Here is a 19,453-nt window from a genome sequence, read left to right as displayed (position 1 = left end):
TATGTTTCTTATATTTCATTTTATCTGTTTCTAGTATCGTGTTATAATTTTTTGTATTGACTCGTTCCATGACCATGGAGACTTCACCTTAATTTGGTCCCACGGAACAATAAATAAATAAATAAATAAACGCTTTCTATCTAAACTGTTTTGCTAGCACTTTTTTTGTATTTCTACATACTACCAGCAACCAGCATCACCGTTAATGAGAGATCTTTGCCACATTGTCATTAATATGTTTACCAGATTTGAATCTTTGCCTTCATGTATAACTCATTCTCTATTCTAAGCTCAATGTTCAGAATATTAGCCTCCCCTTAGAAAAACACACTGGACCTTCTGGAAAGTGTTGTGTGGTGTGGAAGCGGTACCTGGCTATCACCTAAAACTTTTCACTAGTTACCACTGCTATCTTTGGTGTTATAACGTAGTAAAATCGCACTCCTTACGCTCCGCTGGTTTCTGAAACGTTAGAAGCTGAACGCTTTTTTTCTGGCGGGGGCATTGTCTTGCTATTGAAAGTTATCAGCGTACGAGCAATACTAGTCATGCGTACATATGTGAGCGGAGAGTAGTTGTTCAGCTTACTTATGGTGCAGTTGCAGCGGCATGCTGCATAAATGGTCTCATGAATTTGCAAAAATATATGATAGTAAGTTTAAAGTATTACTTCGGATCATACGGTAAAAGTAGTTTTTTTATTCGGTTTATTCACGGAAGGGTACACAGAAATTCTTGTGAAACTTGTGGAGAAACAGCATCATGGTAGTTGGTCAGTAAATTCGGTCATTAGAACATATTGCTACTGGAACACATATGAAACAGCTTCCGTCAACAGTGGTAACCTGTTAAATTAAAGTGAAAATTCAATGGAGCAATGGTTATTTCAGGCTGAATGTGAAATGAGTATGGATGAGCCTAGACATTGTTATGGAGTGTGCTACATGCCAAAAGGCTAATAATGGGAAGTGATATTCATTGATACAGTTGATATTTCTGTGTGACATTCTTTCCTTCTTTAACTGGAGACTTTAATATCCACAAGTACAGTAGTGGAAATCACTGCAATGTCAGGGTTCCACTGAAGTAACAGCACAATGTCTGAATTGTACATATATCGAATTTACAATGAAAGTAGTAGATACATATAAGACATAAACAATCATGACGGAATTACAGTTTCTGTCGTAACACGAATAACAAAATAATGTGTTTACATTCTCTGGACGGAAAAAAGCACTCAGTTTCCTGTTGTGTCATTGCACTGTTAGCATTAGTCGAAACTTTGTTCTTCCTAATTACCTCCAACATTCTCTTCGGCGTTGGCATTGATGAGATTTCTAGCTCTCTCCAATACATAGTTGCACACGTTCTTCGTATTGCTCTTTTCAGCTCACATACGGCCTCAAATTGCCTTCCATTGCGATAAAGACGCCTAACAAGTAATCTACAATGGTTTTCTATGGGTTTCAAATCCGGGCTACGTGCACGCCATGGCTAGACATCGGTATCTTTATCTTCAAACCATTTTTTTTCTAGCAGAACGATACAAAGATGCATTTCGTTGTTGAGACATTAGACTTTCGTCCCCTAAGTCCTCATACACTCCAATCAATTCTGTCTCAGGCATCTCAGTGTACATGGAGCTCATCCTAGTGTTGCCCCAACCAATGCGTGATTTTCAGGTGCCTTTAGTGCAGAAGACTGCCTAAATCATGACACTTTTCTCCACCAAAACTTCTCTTCGTTCTTATCAGGAGCTCTATTATCAAATCATCGCTCCTAACAATCTAAACTAAATTACTTCTCATCCCTGAAGATCACTTTATTACTTTCTGAAGTCCACGACGTATGTTTTTCAGCAAACTCTAATCTAGCCTGTTTTTGTTTCGGTGTTAATGTGCGTTTCTGCAGTCGTTTCTTGATTGAAACATGTTAGCCATGTGATAGAATTTGTTGTACACGTCTGGCAATTACTGGCAGCTATAAATCAGCAACAAGTTGAGAAGAATAACGGTTTGTGGGCCTTGATTTGCGGAAAAGTGACCCCTTCTGTACTTCAGATAATTTTCTAGTTTGCCCATATTTTCCGTTCTGTCCACATCGTGCTCCCAGTCTAACAAAATTATCAGTCACTGTATCTGAACAGTTCATTTTCTTGGCGGCTTGTCGATTGCAGAGTCCCATTTCTTTCTACATACAGATTTTTGCTTTTTCATCACTTGACACCTGTTTTGCGCGGAGCATTGTAAAAATCGTGGTTTTCTTCCCAAAATTCGCTGCTACTAATGGTGTGTATTTCCTGTCTGCAGTAAGGGCAGAGCCGAATCGCTTTATACCGAGTTCCACCCTCCACCACCTGAATCGTTGATGTCCTGTTACATACTGATATCAAGTTCGACACCATATGACGCCATTTGTCGGTATACTGGATTCCACAACTATTCCAAGTGGCAGTGTTAATTTTCCTGCATATATCCATCCCTTTATACTGATTTTCATGCGTTCGTATTAGCCTACATTCTCAATTTTATTCACTAACGAAGTGTATTTTCTCATTAAGGCCTCCATGCTCGAGACCAACAGCCGCAAAATTAATAAACAAATTACGTTAGAGGAGCTTTACACAGTAAGGCGATGTTTATTCGCATTCGCAAGTCACTTAAAGGGCATCAGTGCAGTAAAATGAGGTGACGTGGTGACGTCATAGAATTGCAAAGCTGTAAAACACACCATAGGAATTCTAGTCATGAAAAGGTGCTGACCAACAGGTACCTGAGTCAAGTGACACGCCTTGTGTATGGCAAACGGTTTCAAACCCAACAAGAACTGCTGGTATCAGCAATGCAGGACCTTCACAGCAAGCTCACAAACGAACTTTGCGACGGTAACTGCATGACATGGGGATTTGGAGTCGGGGACCTCGCAAAATGATATTGTTCACAGCATTACATAAAGAAATATGCCTTCAGTGACTTAGAAAGCTCATAAACTGCGCAGAATTTGACTGGAGAGATGTTGTCTGCTCCGAGGGGTCGCAGTTTTGTCTGTTTTTTTTAATAACGCAATGAGTCGAAGACACAAGCGACTAAATGAGGCGTTTAACCTACAGTATATGGAGGTTTCATTTCGGTCTGCAAATGGTCCTGCCAGGTTTTGGGGACGTTTAATGTTCTGCGACTTCGGTCTACCCATTCAGGATACCGTGAACACGAGGAGAATAATTTTTATCTCAGTATTCTTGGTGCCCACACGCTCCAATTTCTTCTACTTGTTCACGACGGGTACACTGTGAGCATTCCTTTCTTCCAAGGTGACAACACACAATTGCAGCTGCCTGCTTTTCCGAAAGCTCAGGGACTCTGTTGTATCTCCACCGATCCGTAATTAAATATCCGCCAACTGAGGATACTCGCACAACTGAAGTACAAGTAGTACTTTAACAAAATTTGAAAATTTATTTGACACTTTTCAAACTTCCAGACAAGATATTTATGTTAACTTAAGCACGCACTTACCGTGTTTTTATGGGAAGTACTAACTAATCAGAACTCCAAGCTTATCGAAACCACTACGGCAAGACGTGATACGTGCCTTCTCAAGTCTGCAGCACCACACTAGTTTAGAAACAAAAGCAGTTTTGAAAATCGCGACACTGCCTCGGTGCACCTGTCTAAGGTCGTTGAAGCACAATCACGTCACACTCTAACGAGAAAACTGTGAGCAAATGAGTAACATTGCCCTAAGCATCACGTCGCCTAGCAAAGTCGAAGTCCTGAAATGAGCAGTGTGACGATCCTCTTATACAGCCGAGAGCGACCGCTGGACTGGAGAAGAACTTGATGTACTCAGCGTCTGGCCCAGTCCGCTCGCTTCGACGGATCTGGCTCACTATTGGTAGTGCGTCGGCCTAGCAGTCAGTGGGTGGCAGTATACAAGGAGAATTGTCTGCAGCATGTGGTCTTATGGAAGGAAATAGTTCTGCGTGGCCAGCGACCTCTCTTGGCGCCACTAGTGCCATCTGCTGGCCTCGCGCTGGTGCTGTGACAGACTGGCGCTGGAGGCACGCTTCCACTGCGCTTCGCTGTCAAGGTTCTGTCGAAGGAAGACGAGCTGGCAGTGATGTTGGTAGATGATGGTGCTAGCTTTCATTACCACCACAGCAGTCTTCTCCCATCAGCAAAGAAGCGAGGTGGAGGCAGGTGTCCGAACCCTCGACAGTGTCATTGTCCTCTGCGTCAGGCGATGGGGACTGGACTGGAGTCCACATTCACTGCGGTCGGATATGACGCCCAGAATCTAACCACAAGTGGTTGGACAACCAAGAACGATGGCCCCAAGATGTCAGAAGCCGTTAGAAAGTCTGCAAACCTTTGTGAATCCGTAACACAGAACAGTGTTTGTGGCTCATGAAGTGGCGTGGATCCATGGCATAGTCGAGCTTGGTTGATGTTTCTATGGCAGCTGACAGACTCAGCAACAGCACTTTCAGCATGGTGCGACTGTTTGGAGTTAGGTAGTGGACATCCTCTGGCGAACCTGACAGCCCAGATGGGGTCCCATGGAGAAAAATGCTGCTGTCAGACACTCTGACGGGGGAGGGGGGTTGGGTCCTCACAGAAATAAGGTGAGGGTATGGTTCACTGAGTAGTGATGGTTCAAGATCGTTTGAGTTTTGAAAGTACAAACGAAATGCCAGATGAGGCTGGTGGAGGTCAGGTGAGAGGGAATCATGTGGATGAGTGCGTTGCCATTGGAGGCGCCGAAGAAATTAAATTCTGTAGACCTTCAAGTGCATGCAGTTGTGCAAAGATTTGGATGATTTGAGAAATGATTGCAGATAGCATACTGAAGAAGAAATGAAAGTCGCTACTGGCATCGACTGCGATCAACCAGGAAGAACCCAGAAAAGGGCCAGCAAAATGATGAAGTTCATACAAAGGGGAATATATACTACACCAAGGAAAGGATCAACAGGCTACTGATGCCTTTCTGTTTTGACAGGTGGTGAAGGAGGCAAATACCTTTGAGATGGTAGCCTTTAGCCTGCACCAGTAGACATGTTCTCTGGGAAACCATTTGGTAAGGACGACTCCCCAACAGCGCTCTTAGAGGTGGTCCAGGATGCACCCGTGGAGGGAACTGGATATCACCATGCAGATACCCCCATCATCTCCTTGCAGAAAAAGGCCATTCCAAAGGGTGGAAGCTCATGGCGGTTAAACCAGTATGCCTTCACATCAGGCTATATGAGATGTTTCTGAACCTGTGGTTACCCATGTTGGATGATATGGGGGACCTCCCAGAGCACCATGTCTTTGGTAGTGTGCTAGCTGGTGAGCTGTGCATCAATGGCTAGCTGTCCAAGGCATCTGCAGCTGTGCACTCGGTATGAAAACAGACTTCAGGAAGTCTATATCCTGACCTACAGGAAGACGTTTGCATCGTGTGAGACCCAACATTGTAAGTGGTGCATTGTCTTGGTGAGGATCATATTCTGTTAGGCAGCTGGTCAGAACAGGACCTGCTTCAAAGCATGAAAAGCTTTCTCAAAAGAGGGTATCCACTTCCATGTGATGTTGGCTCTGAGCACTATGGGACTTAATTCCATGTGATGTTCTTCCAGAGTAATGCTTCCACTGTAGCGGCAACGTGCAGGATTAACTGTCGATAATAATTGGGTTGCACGAGAACTGACCTTAACAGAGACGTGTCCAGGCGGCTGGCTATTTTTGCATGGCTGTGTAGTGTGGGGTGGCCCTGATGCCGCTTGCACTGCATATGTGTCCCAAGGATTTTTTAGGTTAAACCGGAGGCAAGCCTTGGCAAAGATGGTGAATAATGCGCCTAAACACTTTTCCAGGTGTGAGCCGTCTTTGCGTGCCATGATAATATCATCCAAGTAGTTTGCTTTCATTGGGACATCACGGATGATCTTCTCCATGTATTTTTGAAAAAGCACAATATCTTCTAGCTTCGGTATTAGATAAACATCCACCATTACCGTTGCGCTAGCAGTAGCTTTAAAATCGCGACAGCCGCGCAGAGCCGGCAAAACTAGACTACGCTGAGGCATGTGTTGACGGTCGGTTCCATACCACTTGTCCAGAAGGAGTTTTAATAAATACGCGTGGTAATGGAACGTAAGTCCGATGCGAAATAGTACAGTGCCTTTGTGAAACCACAGCCAACATGAAAGAACCGAGCTACCAGGGGCTCAAAAGGCAATGGGCAAAAACCAAGGACTGCAACCACCGTATCGAACCAAAACACGGGAGGGACGCTACAGAGACCCAAACAACTCAAGAGGTGGCAGAGAGACGCAAAGGTTAAACTAAACAGGTCCCCAACCTAGGTCAACCCCGGGAAAGACAGCAACTTGCACATTTCAAGGGTGGAGTTTAAGTATACACACACACACACACACACACACACACATACACACACACACACACACTACTTCGAAGATGTAAGGAAGTATCTACAAAAAACACTAGGAGGGCCTTCAGTTTCAGTGAATAAATATGAAACAATTGTCACCAAGACGATACTATCCAGGCTCATTCCTTTTGGAATTCAGTTATTCCATCAGTCAGTGTTCTGTAACTAGGATCAAAATTCGTGTCCGGGGTCACAGCGCTACAGCCACTCCACAGAAAATCACTAAGTAGTGGAAAACACCAGGGCAAATGATGATCCCTTTCGACTGAATGCAAACGCCTGTGGGCCTCTAGTTCTGAAACCATACGGGGACTCGTCCTGTGCGTTCTGGCAGCCGCGTGCTAACTCCCGCTGCCACTTCCGTCAAGCTAGGGCTGGTCCACTCCACAGCCTCGAATCCGTCGCTCCGTTCGCCGCACTGCCGATCGCGCTGTTTCACGTCGACTGTCGCTGAAATCGAGCTGCCACTGTTGAAGCAAACGCCTGCACCAGAACACCAACATCTCTGAATCGAACAAACAAAGGACAGACAGACCCCGGGATCTTGTAGGAAGCTGAGCTGCATGACTCATTAATAATACATAACCCTTTGTTATCTAATTTTTAGCATGTTTATAGTCTATCTGAGATGGTTTTATGGTCGATGTCCTCTTTATAGTACCGTTTCTCGAAATCTGGTTATTTTACATTTGTTTTTGTTGTCATTGAAAAATAACAAATTTATCACAACTTTCGTGTGTGTTTAAATTATAAAATAATAACATTATCCATATTATGGATGTGCAAATTGTCTACCCCTTAATGCCAATTTGTTTTACGATTCGACAGCAACACGATAAATAACTAAGTTTCATTGTTGTTACGTCCTTCAGTACGAAAAAGAATTTGATGCAGATCTCCGTGCAAGTCCATTCTGAGTAAACCAATTCTCCTTTGCATAATTACAACAACCTCCATATATTTTCAGCTGCTTACTTTAGTAAAGCCTTGATCTCCTTCTGTGTGTGGTACCCCTCGCACTTGCATACACTGTTAAAACTAATAATTGTGATTCAACGTTTCTTCTATCAACAGACCCCTTCTTTTAGTGGTGCTGAAACACGCCTTTTCCCCAGTTCGCTTCAGTACCTCTTCATTAGTTTATCTACCCATCAGATCATCAGCATTCTTCTGGAACATTACATTTAAAAGCTGCCATTCTCTTGTCGTCTATTCTGCAATAGTGCACTTTTCACTTCAGTGCAGGGTTGCATTCCTGACAGATACTTCCGGAATAGGTTCAAAATGATTCAAATGGTTCTGAGCACTATAGGACTTAACATCTGAGGTCATCAGTCTCCTAGAACTTAGAACTACTTAAACCTAACTAACCTAACGACATCACACACATCCATGCCCAAGGCAGGATTCAAACCTGCGACCATAGCAGTAGCGCGGTTCCGGACTGAAGGGCCTAGAACTGCTCAGCCACCGCAGCCGGCTCCGGAATAGGCATCGTAACACTTAAATTTGCATTGGACCTTAAAATATTGCTCTCCTCGCAGAAACATTTTGTTGCTATTGCAAGCTTTCCGTCAACATCACAGGATTAAAATTTACTACACTAAGCCCCGTTTCATGAGAAACCAACTTTTATCATGCCACTTAATACGGTTCCAAAAGAGTTGATGAGTTCCATTCAGTCTTTTCCTCATTGCAGGCGAGACGATCGTGGTGTGGTTCTGCCTCGACTACCTGGCAGACTTCCTGTACCTGGCCGACATCGTGTTCCACTTCCGAACGGGTTACCTCGAGGACGGCGTGCTGCAGACGGACTCGACCAAGCTGCGCCACCACTACATGAACTCCACCACCTTCTACATCGACTGCCTGTGCCTGCTGCCGCTCGACTTCCTCTACCTTTCGATCGGCTTCAACTCCATCCTGCGGTCGTTCCGCCTCGTCAAGATCTACCGCTTCTGGGCCTTCATGGACCGCACCGAGCGGCACACCAACTACCCGAACCTGTTCCGGTCCACCAGCCTCATCCACTACCTGCTGGTGATCTTCCACTGGAACGGCTGCCTGTACCACATCATCCAGAAGAACAACGGTTTCGGCAGCAAGAACTGGGTGTACAACGACAGCGAGAGCGCCGACGTGGTGAAGCAGTACCTGCAGAGCTACTACTGGTGCACGCTGGCGCTGACCACCATCGGCGACCTGCCGAGGCCGCGCAGCACCGGCGAGTACGTCTTCGTGATCGCGCAGCTGCTGTTCGGCCTGCTGCTGTTCGCCACCGTGCTCGGACACGTCGCCAACATCGTCACCAGCGTCAGCTCCGCGCGCAAGGAGTTCCAGGGTGAGTACCTCTGCACTGCACTCTCTCTCCGTAGCCTCCAGTTTCCTCCGTTGCTTAGCGATCGCTGGTGAGTAGAATGTGACTTTTTCTGTTGGCGGTAACTACTTCAGATTTATTGATTGTTTGGGCAGGTTATATCCTTTTTGAGTCTGGACCATCTATTGCGCCATAAACTGATTTTCAAGTCATTGCGAGTTCATCATCAGATATAGGTGTTACAGGAACCTTATTCTTTGGAACACATGATGACTAACTGAAAACCTCAGCTGCCGACAGGTGTTGTTGATATACCTCGATGTGGACAGCTGAAAATGTGTGCCCCGACCGGGACCCGAACCCGGGATCTCCGACTTACATGGCAGACGCTCTATCCATCCGAGCCACCGAGGACGCAGATGAATAACGCGACTGCAGGGACTTATCTCTTGCCCGCTTCCCGTGAGACTCACATTCCCAACTGTCCACAATTCTACACATGTTTTGTACCTTATAGACATTTGCCCACCCACTCATTACTCGCGCACGCTTTGGCGATTCCCGTAAGAGTTTGGGCAAATTGTGCGCATTCGCACAGACGAAGGTCAGTGGCTGGGTAGCCTTTAACTATATATACGAAGACAGTAACTTTCTCTGGAAAGAAGTTACTGTTGATGACCGTGCAGCTTTTCCCTGTAATAAATGATGACTAACTGAAAACCTCAGCTGCCGACAGGTGTTGTTGATATACCTCGATGTGGACAGCTGAAAATGTGTGCCCCGACCGGGAGAACAAGTTACTGTCTTCGTATATATAGTTAAAGGCTACCCAGCCATTGACCATCGTCTGTGCGAATGCGCACAGGTTGCCCAAACTCTTACGGGAATTGCCAAAGTGTGCGCGAGTAATCAGTGGGTGGGCAAATGTCTATAAGGTACAATACATATGTAGAATTGTGGACAGTTGGGAATGTGAGTCTCACGGGACGCGTGCAAGAGATAAGTCCCTGCAGTCGCGCTATTCATCTGTGTCCTCGGTGGCTCAGATGGACAGAGCGTTTGCCATGTAAGCTGGAGACCCCGGGTTTGGGTCCCGGTCGGGGCACACATCTTCATCTGTCCACATCGAGGTATATCAACAACACCTGTCGGCAGCTGAGATTTTCAGTCAGTCATCATTTAATCCAGGGAAAAGCTGCATGGTCATCAACAGTAACTGTTCTTTCGAGAACAAGTTACTGTCTTCGCTTATTCTTTGGACCACTTGCTACTAGACGATAGCACCGTGGTTCTAGAGAAAATAACTAAAACTCGGGCATACGTTACCGTAATGTTTCCGAAACGAAAAGATCGTTGCGTTTAAATTACATTTAACTGACTCGTGGTATCCATATCAAACTAAATCCGATAACGTACATTATAGCCAGCTTAGGCACACAGGAAAACACACACACAAACACACACACACACACACACACACACACACACACACACATAAACACACACATAGTATTCAGGTGTACTTTATTTCACAGGAAAAAAAACGCTGAAAGTAAGTAAAACGATTATGAAGTTGCTGTTAGTTACCACACTTTATGTCGGATGCCCCAGCAGCAGGAAAATTTTCTGTGATTGTTTCTAAATTTCTCACACACGTGCTGTTTAATATAATAAACGTTGTTTAACATACGAGGGTTGGAATTTTAATAGTGCCAACTATTTATTTACAGCTCGTACAAAACAGATAAGTGTTTCAAAGTTTTACTGACCTTCATTGTAGTCATAGCATTGTGTTTAACCCATTGCCAGCGATATAGAAATCGTGGGATACTCTCAGCAGTGCCAGTTGTGTTGACAGTTCGAGCGGCGTGATCTATTGCCCGACGAATTTGTAGCAGTTCTGAAGCGAATGCCGTGAAGTGTTTCCTTCAGTTTATGAAATGGAGTTGAACTTATGAAGGCTTAAGTCGGAGGAGTACAGTAGATAGTATAGCAGTCAGCAGCCCCATCAGTCAAACAAATCAGTAACAGTTTGCACTGTACGTGCTTGAGCATTGTCTTGCAAAGTGATGGTCAGGTCCTGCAGAAAGTGTCATCACTTCTGTATTTATGCTGTTCATTTTTGGAACACAACCTACGACCAGCTTAGAGACAGAAGTGATGACACTTTCTGCAGGACCTGACCATCATTTTGCAGGACAATGGTCAAGCACATACAGTGCAAGATGTTACTGATTTGTTTGACTGATGGGGCTGCTAAGTGCTATACCGCCTACTGCACTCCCCTGACTTAATTCCTCGTAAGTTCAACTCAGTTTCTAAACTGAAAGAAACACTTCATGGCATTCGCTTCAGAATTGCTACAAATTCGTCGGGCAATAGACCACGCCGCTCGAACTGTCAACACAACTGGCACTGCTGAGAGTATCCTACGGCTTCCATATCGCTGGCAACGGGTTATACACAATGCTGGTGACTACTCTGAAGGTCAGTAAAACTTTGAAACACGTATGTGTTTTGTAAGAGCTGTAAATAAATAGTTGCCGCTATTAATGATCCAACTGTAACCTCAGCGTGACACAGTACTCGTTAAAGCCTGTACTTCCGGTGGGAACCCAGTAGACTCATGATATAAGGTGTTCATGACATTCTCAAATTCCGATATAAATCTGCCCCAGACTCTAAATCATGTCCCTTCCTGTTTTTTCCACAACGCACCTTGGTCGACTGTGACATCGTCCCAAGATACGTTCCTGACCTGTGAACCATTTATATCTGGTGGATTTCTCGGTTTCTGGAGTTCAAAGTCTTTACTTACTTGAACTCTTTGCAAAATACACACTGAGTCGTCCGGTGGCTCCTTTTTTCTGTGTTCAGTTTCAATATCAGGGTTTTGTTTTGAAACTTAGTCATCAGTAGGTAAAATACCGCATGTAGCTGTATTCCCATTATTTTTACTAGTACTGAAATACCCGTCATCTGAACTATCGTCATAATCCGGCCATTCTGGATCGCTTTCAGGTTCTAACATAAAAGCTTTTCTGAGACAGGCACTAAGTTCTTCCTCTGCATTGTCGTCAGGCTTTGATTTTAACCCAATATCCTCTTTTGGCAAAACGACCTCATTATCAGCTTTACTCACATCCACTATTACTTCATATTTAGTGTAATCCTTGTGAACTTCAGTTACTCGTAGGTAATTACCTGCCCCTTCCCCACGGTGACTTTTGGTAACAACCTGTACTGTTGGCGGATCGTTAACAGAAGTTTCTTCCTCGTCGATGCTTAGGGTTTCATCCTCCAATTCCTTCCTATCTTTAACCATCGTCCTATCGGCAGTACGCGTATTTTGCGCAGCACTATTTACTCCCTTCTCCTTAAATTCGGGCCACGTCATCTCATGGACGTGCCTACTATTTCCGTTTTCACTAATTAAACTCCTTGCCTCATATTCCATCTTAAAATCCTCCCACTCACATTGCTTGAGGCCCTTGTACAGATCATCGATCTGCACATGTCAATCAGTTACTTCAGCTAATTCATTCTCGCCATTTGCTACATTGCTGACACTGCTAACTGCACCTCTCTGTGTATCCACTGTTCCATCTACTATTTCCTTCGCCACGGAATTACCACATGTACTGTATTCACCAGCTCTTACGACAATGTTCGTACCTAATTTTGCCGCCTTGCTAGGGGCATCTCTCTGAACAGCTGGTCTGCTAGGCTGGGCCGTTGCACTCTGATGCTCCACTCGCCTGTTAACATGTAGCGCACTGCACGGCGAAGGTGAATCATCTGCGCACGCACCTGACGCTTCTTTCGCAACAACATGCTGCGCCCTGTCCCTAAGCTGTCTCATAACTTTACTGTCAGTCTGGTAATGTTTCTTAAATCGGGGCCGGTATGTTCTGTCCGCTTCCGTTTGGCCCGCAACGTTTGCGGAAATCAGTTTCCCACGTCGTTATTATTTTGCGCGGTGTACCCTCTACCGCGACCTGGATAACCCCCTCTTCCTCTTCCTCTGCCTCTACCTCTCTGTATCATGTTGACGCGAAAACCATCACCATCATTCCTCTCATTATTGCGGTTATTCCTGTTATTAAAATTCTGATAATTGGCATAACTTTCGCGCCAGTGGTCTTTGTCTTTGACCCTTTAGAGAAACGCTTGGAAGCTGCAATGATTGCTTCCCACATATCTCTTCGAATCTTCTGGAAGCTTTTTATATAGCTCCCATACGATTTCAGAATCAGATCTCCTCCCTCTTAAATGTGTGAACTTTCGGTACCAATATTCACAGAAATCTTTCAAAGAATTCCTGCCCCTGTTATCATGAAGTTTTGCCATGATAAACTCGCGCCACAAATGATCCTGTATTTGTTCGGACCAGTATTCTTCAATAAACTTTTGTTTAAGCTCTTCGAACGTCATTAGTTCGGTATTCAAGTTAATTCCCCAGCGCTTAGCATCACCTACCAAGGCGCTAATTACTACGTTTATCTTCTCCTGACCAGATAAGTGTTGAGGAAACATTCTCTCGTAATTTTTGATGAAATCCAACGGAAGCCATCCATTATGTTTCTTGGCGGGATCGAAGCGTTCCTCACCTTCCAACAGCTTCGTAAGTGGAGTGCCATTACAGACCACGCCATGCCTATCGTTGATTTTACTCCCGAGATCGAAAATTTTGCCTTGAATTTTCGATGTGTTTTGTTCACACTTTTGTACACATCCGGTAACTTTTTCGCCTAAAATTCTTTCAGTATCTGAAACTGCCTTTTTCAACCGTGAGATTCCATGTTGTCATTCGTTTACGATCTCAGTTTTAAGACCGAAACCTTTCTCGTCTACTTTCGTTTCAACTAGAGGCTCTACTTTCTCTTGGATGTTGTCAATTTCCCCCTGCATAGTATTCATATTTTTATTAATTGTGTCAATTTCAGATTTCATAGTATTTATTGCAGAACTTAAATTAGCCATTTTTTGTTCTATCTGTTCGATTTGTTTACTAATTTTAATTCCTTGTTCTTCGATCTGTGCTTTAAGCTGACCATTCTGTGTTTTGAGCTGAACATCGACATGTGTTCTGAGTTGATCAACATGTGTTTTAAGCTGCTCGTCAACGTGTGTTTGAAGCTGATCTTTCTGTCCTGAAATTTGTTTGGTTAATCGTTCAAATAAGTCGTTCATGCTTAAAATTTTCACACTGTTTTGTTCTACGGAATCGGTTTGTTCCGATTCTACTTCAAAATTTTCTTTCGGTTCTTTCTATATCTGTGGTGAATCAAACATGTCAGTGGATTCGTTCACATACCCACTATCATCTACAAAGTCATCTTCTACTTCCTGTTTTATTGTTGCTGTGTTTGAGGCGATCTCGACATTTCAATCTGTTCGTTAACATGTTCGTGGTATTGTATGTACGCCAATTGTCTACCGCTAGCGCCATCTGTTATCTGGCCGCGTAAACTCCTGTCATTGCCAGCCGCTCGGCACATCTACTGTGCCTACGTTCTTGTCCATACTGAACGCAAATTAACCTCACTACCATACATGATGTTCACTGCTATTTACATCACTAAATATTATTACAATTCGTGCCACGCAACATCCACTGTTCGGTATTCACGTTAATTTGTGACCGACAACAAGTGGATGTCCGGTCACGGTCGCCACTTGTAACCTCCGCGTGACACAGTGCTCGTTACAGCCTGTACTATGGTAAGTGAGCGGGGTTCACCTTATGAGAAAGGATTTTTGTATAGATATCGACCACGTGTACCTGAATGGTGGCAAATCAGACTTACAACCACTCTGTAATAACAATGATCCGTCAAGCAAGTTCGAAATGCAATTACACGTCAGGATGGACCAAAAGCAACACTGAAGATGCTACCAATTTGATAATAATACGGTCGCCAGCCTAATTAGGCATTAACTGAGTTTCTTCCCTGTACTAATTGGTAGATATTCATGCTAAATAACAAGTAGTAACACTGCATAATATAGTAGAATTTTAGAACCAGGAAATCTATTGAACTGATAGTTTCACGTTATGTACTGTTATGGAAAAACCATGAATACATAACACTACACTATAATGTAGACTACAAAACTTTATACTACACTCCTGGAAATGGAAAAAAGAACACATTGACACCGGTGTGTCAGACCCACCATACTTGCTCCGGACACTGCGAGAGGGCTGTACAAGCAATGATCACACGCACGGCACAGCGGACACACCAGGAACCACGGTGTTGGCCGTCGAATGGCGCTAGCTGCGCAGCATTTGTGCACCGCCGCCGTCAGTGTCAGCCAGTTTGCCGTGGCATACGGAGCTCCATCTCAGTCTTTAACACTGGTAGCATGCCGCGACAGCGTGGACGTGAACCGTATGTGCAGTTGACGGACTTTGAGCGAGGGCATATAGTGGGCATGCGGGAGGCCGGGTGGACGTACCGCCGAATTGCTCAACACGTGGGGCGTGAGGTCTCCACAGTACATCGATGTTGTCGCCAGTGGTCGGCGGAAGGTGCACGTGCCCGTCGACCTGGGACCGGACCGCAGCGATGCACGGATGCACGCCAAGACCGTAGGATCCTACGCAGTGCCGTAGGGGACCGCACCGCCACTTCCCAGCAAATTAGGGACACTGTTTCTCCTGGGGTATCGGCGAGAACCATTCGCAACCGTCTCCATGAAGCTGGGCTACGGTCTCGCCACACCGTTAGGCCGTCTTCCGCTCACGCCCCAACATCGTGCAGCCCGCCTCCAGTGGTGTCGCGACAGGCGTGAATGGAGGGACGAATGGAGACGTGTCGTCTTCAGCGATGAGAGTCGCTTCTGCCTTGGTGCCAATGATGGTCGTATGCGTGTTTGGCGCCGTGCAGGTGAGCGCCACAATCAGGACTGCATACGACCGAGGCACACAGGGCCAACACCCGGCGATCTCCTACACTGGCCGTACACCACTGGTGATCGTCGTGGGGACACTGAATAGTGCACGGTACATCCAAACCGTCATCGAACCCATCGTTCTACCATTCCTAGACCGGCAAGGGAACTTGCTGTTCCAACAGGACAATGCACGTCCGCATGTATCCCGTGCCACCCAACGTGCTCTAGAAGGTGTAAGTCAACTACCCTGGCCAGCAAGATCTCCGGATCTGTCCCCCATTGAGCATGTTTGGGACTGGATGAAGCGTCGTCTCACGCGGTCTGCACGTCCAGCACGAACGCTGGTCCAACTGAGGCGCCAGGTGGAAATGGCATGGCAAGCCGTTCCACAGGACTACATCCATCATCTCTACGATCGTCTCCATGGGAGAATAGCAGCCTGCATTGCTGCGAAAGGTGGATATACACTGTACTAGTGCCGACATTGTGCATGCTCTGTTGCCTGTGTCTATGTGCCTGTGGTTCTGTCAGTGTGATCATGTGATGTATCTGACCCCAGGAATGTGTCAATAAAGTTTCCCCTTCCTGGGACAATGAATTCACGGTGTTCTTATTTCAATTTCCAGGAGTGTATCTATTAATCTGATTAAAATCTGGCATAGGTTACCCTATAAATAGCACTTTCGTGACACACACAAAATGTCAATTTTGTTAAAGATAAAACATTGATAAATTTTGACTTTTATATTGACTTTAACTTTTGCTGGTCAAACCAATTTAGGACACTTCAGACAGAATTCAAACGAATGAAAAGACGCGGGGGCGGGGGGGGGGGGGGGGGGACCTTGAAACTGTTATGATCACTGTATAAAAAAAACTGATTACTGAATTTATTATGCGTTCAAGATTTCCAGTATATACGTTACTACTCTTCTCATCTTATTTACTGCTCATTTAAATACCTTTATATCTGTCTCGAAATAATTAAACTTCATTACTATATCAATATTAAAGTTATCTTTCAACTTCGTTAGACCTTCGTTATTCATTTACTGGTTCATTAACAAAACACTTCTTTAAACACCATTCTAACACAGCAAGGTCTGCAAATAATTATTATTAACACAAAATTTAATTTTTCATTTCGGGACCCTCGGATTGCACAATAGTTGGAAAGGACCCTGTCTAGGTTAGTTGTGAGGGTAATTAAATGATGGGAAAGTTCTGATCCATACGAATACAGTACTAAAAGTTTCAGCCTGCTAGTATCGATGCGGCGGTTGGCGGGCGGCGAGATAGCGAAGCACGTAGCACACATACAACCACAGCTATGGCTCTTGACGTATCGGCACTTTAATTCTTCTTAGCGTCGCAATACTTTTTCATTTAGTGCCATGCTGTGTGGGCGTTGGAACAGCATACCCGAGGCTCAGTGAAGCTATGTCATCCAGGAGAGCCTCCTCGCTCCAGAAGGTGTTGCTCAAACCGGTGCCAAACTCCAACTACTACTGAGCCCGTTGTGCCGTGCAGTGCCCGCGTGCGTTTTCCCGCGCTCGCCTGCTAACCACCTTTTACCGCTCCCTGACAGGCCGGGTATTCACCCGAGGTTTTGCATTCTACATATCCTAACACATTGCCTACGTATGGACCAGACGCACAGTTACAATTTTAAACATCTTACAACAGTCTCAACATTTGTTACATTTCAATTCTATTACAATATTACTTGACATTTGACATAAACATTAATATTCACACTGAAACTTGTTTACAGTTTTCTTAACATAATGACGTGAAACAAAAAAGAAATGAAGTCAGAACATCAATTACACAAGTTTATCGAAAAATCTGTAGAAAAGAAAATTACTTATATGTACAATAGTACAGCGTCGTTGTTGTTACACAACCCTCGTATTACAGGGAAAGCTATGGTGATACAAATGAAGTACGGCTTACCATGATAACCTTACGACAAAAGTCGATCTTAATTTTTTTTGCTTCTTCCAAGGGTTCAAATGTGGTATCTTGTCCACTCGTGTAATATAGGGTACCTAGGGTGCTGCGTCCTCGGATAGCTAAACAACATTCAAGCAAATCTTATTAATGGAGATTATTATAGTAAATTGAATTGACAATACTCAACTTTGCCTTTTCACACACAGGTGTCGAAAGCAATTGCCGACGTGCAAATAATCAATGTACTTCGCTGTATACAATTTCCATGCAAGCAATTAATATAAGTCACAAGTCTCAGCTAAACAGTTACGGTGAAAGCTTGTCTTCTAGTGCGGCTCTTCTAGTGCCGCCGAGGTTCGCTGCAGCGGCGGTTGTATTCTCTTCGGATAGAGGCCGCTCCTGTCGTGGTGTTCTCCTAGTCAGCGTTCTATTGACAGCCTTCTCTGATGCAACGTTTCGGGCCGACGTGCCGGCGCTTGATGTTACGCCAAAACATGAAGGATATGTTTGAGTTGAACTAACCGAGCTTTTTTTTGTTCATGATTTCCAAGGCTTGTCATTAGCAACTTAAAATGTGTTTATCTTTATTCAAATAAACCAATGTTCTTTTCATGTACTGTACCTGGGCTGTTTACTTGTGGACTACCTGCGACGGACCCATCACTGGGAGCGGAACTCCAGAACTGTCGTCGTTGTTGATTTCTCAGGAGAGAGATTAGGTACCGAATTCTGTTACATCGTTCGCTCCACATTGGATGGATCATGCTTTCCTAATTGAGGATGCGTCACACTAGATGAGTAATCTGACTCCCTGGAAGTGGATTACAGCCTGTTCCATACATCCGATTCTTTGTTCCACTACTTCCCCAGTCACCATTCAGTAGCCTCGACTACTCGAGGCGGCTTTCGCCTTGATTTTGTAATCACTGAAATAAAATCATCTAAGAGGGCCACCTGCACGAATTGGCAATCCTATAGAATGCAGAAGTTTCTGCAGGACATATTGCCTTCCACTTGAGCCGTTCTGGTGATTTATATGTTCGTGGTAAAAGACGCGCAGTATAACAACGAAGCCAAGATATCAGGTTATATCCTTTCTATATGTATTGCAACTTCTTTTGCCAATAGTCATTTTCATTGTTCTTTCGATGACTTAGTGAACGTTGCATATTGAAAGGTACCGAAGAGTGTTGGTTGAGCTTTAGAAAATGCAGCATAATAAGGAAAATAAATTGGTAACATTTGGTACATTTTGTTTCTCTGGGTTGAGTGGAGAGGGCAAGCTAGTGGAAGCAGTTCGAAACATTTTTATTGTGTACTAGTTGAGTTGCATCAAAGAAATCAAATCGAAAAGAAACCGGCTTTCATAATGACGCTTTTGACATTTACCACCATAGTCCACTACAGTGTGCCCGTGTGGCAAATGTAATGAACTGCGAAAATTTAAAATTTGTTCGAACTTTGCATTCAGTCGCGAATGTTGAAGAAAAAAGAAAGAGTAAACCAATTAGGGATAAAAGTCCTGTAGGGGACGACGTCATTAGACACGAAACAGAAGCTCGGATTGCGATGTTTGGGTAACGAAATCAGACGTACCCTTTCAATGATAAGACGCAAGCATTTATCTTAATTAACTTGAGGAAATCTGAAAAAAAGGCCAGAAGAGAATTTTACACCAATATGTCAAACTAATAATCACAAACTATTGGGTGAGCACTGGCAAAAAACATCTTAAACAAAGGCCGGTGTCAGTCCACAAAACGAAATGTCAGTTTCGTACTTATTTTTGTCTGCGTTGCTATCCAAAACACGATAATAATGTTTCCAGCTCCTTCC

At 44.4% G+C, this 19,453-nt stretch overlaps 1 protein-coding gene across 1 annotated transcript in view; it reads left to right on the top strand.

Moving 5' to 3' along the window:
* The window catches only part of LOC124596227 (cyclic nucleotide-gated cation channel alpha-3), a 1,106,485-nt gene that overhangs the window by 586,882 nt on the left and 500,150 nt on the right, over nt 1-19,453 (top strand). Inside the window, 1 exon segment of the mRNA XM_047135285.1 lies at nt 8,141-8,782. Coding sequence (XP_046991241.1) covers nt 8,141-8,782 — 642 coding nt within the window.

The sequence above is a fragment of the Schistocerca americana genome, chromosome 2 (genome assembly GCF_021461395.2).
Source record: "Schistocerca americana isolate TAMUIC-IGC-003095 chromosome 2, iqSchAmer2.1, whole genome shotgun sequence".
Taxonomy (NCBI): Eukaryota; Metazoa; Arthropoda; class Insecta; order Orthoptera; family Acrididae; genus Schistocerca; species Schistocerca americana.
Note: the sequence above shows the minus strand (reverse complement) of the source record. Positions and strands in the feature narration are given on the sequence as shown.